The sequence below is a fragment of the Capsicum annuum genome, unplaced genomic scaffold, assembly GCF_002878395.1.
Source record: "Capsicum annuum cultivar UCD-10X-F1 unplaced genomic scaffold, UCD10Xv1.1 ctg71844, whole genome shotgun sequence".
In the NCBI taxonomy this organism is placed as follows: domain Eukaryota; kingdom Viridiplantae; phylum Streptophyta; class Magnoliopsida; order Solanales; family Solanaceae; genus Capsicum; species Capsicum annuum.
The window spans coordinates 1-1,011 of record NW_025881700.1 but is presented as its reverse complement, the minus strand read 5'-3'; the positions used below and the strand labels follow the sequence as shown (position 1 = coordinate 1,011).

Genomic DNA, 1,011 nt, shown 5'->3' with positions numbered 1-1,011 from the left:
AGTTAAACTCTGTGTATTGTCTAGAGGCTTTGTAGACCTAATGTACAGTCAAGGTGGTGTTTTGTTAATAGACGTGATGGCTCCAATGGCCAAGTATTGTATATACATATATATATGTGTGCTCGAGCTTATACAGGTGATTATTTCCTTTTATATGCGATATGATGCTATCCAAAATTCAGGTTGTCATAGAGGTATGCATGGGAAGTATAAGATGATGAGCTGGTTCTCCCGGGCCTCCTCGGTTACGGGTGCCAGTCCGCCCCAATAGGATTTGAGGCTTGACACTTGTGGTGTTGAACTTGAGTTGTTAACTGCAGAAATGGATTCATCTAAAGAGACAGGTTGTCGAGCTCCAGAAGACCCCGTCCTCTGCATCAACGACTGTGATTTTTTTGGTAGTGCAGCTACGATGAATATGTGTTCCAAGTTTCAAAAGGACATGATGCTACTGAAGCAGGAACATGCAAAGCTTGCAGCCGCATCCAACAAAGACGGAGTACGCAGAAGCTCAAGCAGTGATGAATCAGAACTTGCTCTTGCAGGTTCCGCGATTGCATCTGCAGATTTAGCCTCTCAGATTTCACAAGTGAAGTCCAAAGAGGGTTTGAAAAAGTGCACAGCTTGTCGTAAGTGTGTGGGATTAATGGGGTTTAGTTGCAAATGTGGTGATCTTTTCTGCGCAGTTCATGATTATTCAGACAAACACAACTGCCCGTTTGATTATAGGAATGCTGGTCAGAATGCAATAGCAAAAGCAAATCCTATCATCATAGCAGAAAAGCTTAATAAGATCTAACAAGCACCTATCGAAAGGTTGTATGAAATGAAGCAATGTCCGTCTTTCGATAGGTTGGCCTCGTCTTACAGGGTGACGATGAAAGTTTTGTGTGGGGGTGGGGGTGGGGGGTACCCTAGAGCCTAGATAATCCTGGTGTGTAAGTTATTTATGATCTTGGTGCATATTTTCATGGAATTTGTTCTTGTTTTTTCCCAATTTCTGGGCTCCTT

At 42.9% G+C, this 1,011-nt stretch overlaps 1 protein-coding gene across 1 annotated transcript; it reads left to right on the top strand.

Annotated features, from left to right (window-relative positions):
- The first annotated feature begins 322 nt into the window (after positions 1-322).
- On the top strand, positions 323-799 carry LOC124894235 (zinc finger A20 and AN1 domain-containing stress-associated protein 8-like). The gene has a single exon (XM_047404963.1). It carries the CDS (start codon positions 323-325, stop codon positions 797-799), a length of 477 nt encoding a protein of 158 aa, XP_047260919.1.
- Positions 800-1,011: the final 212 nt, after the last annotated feature.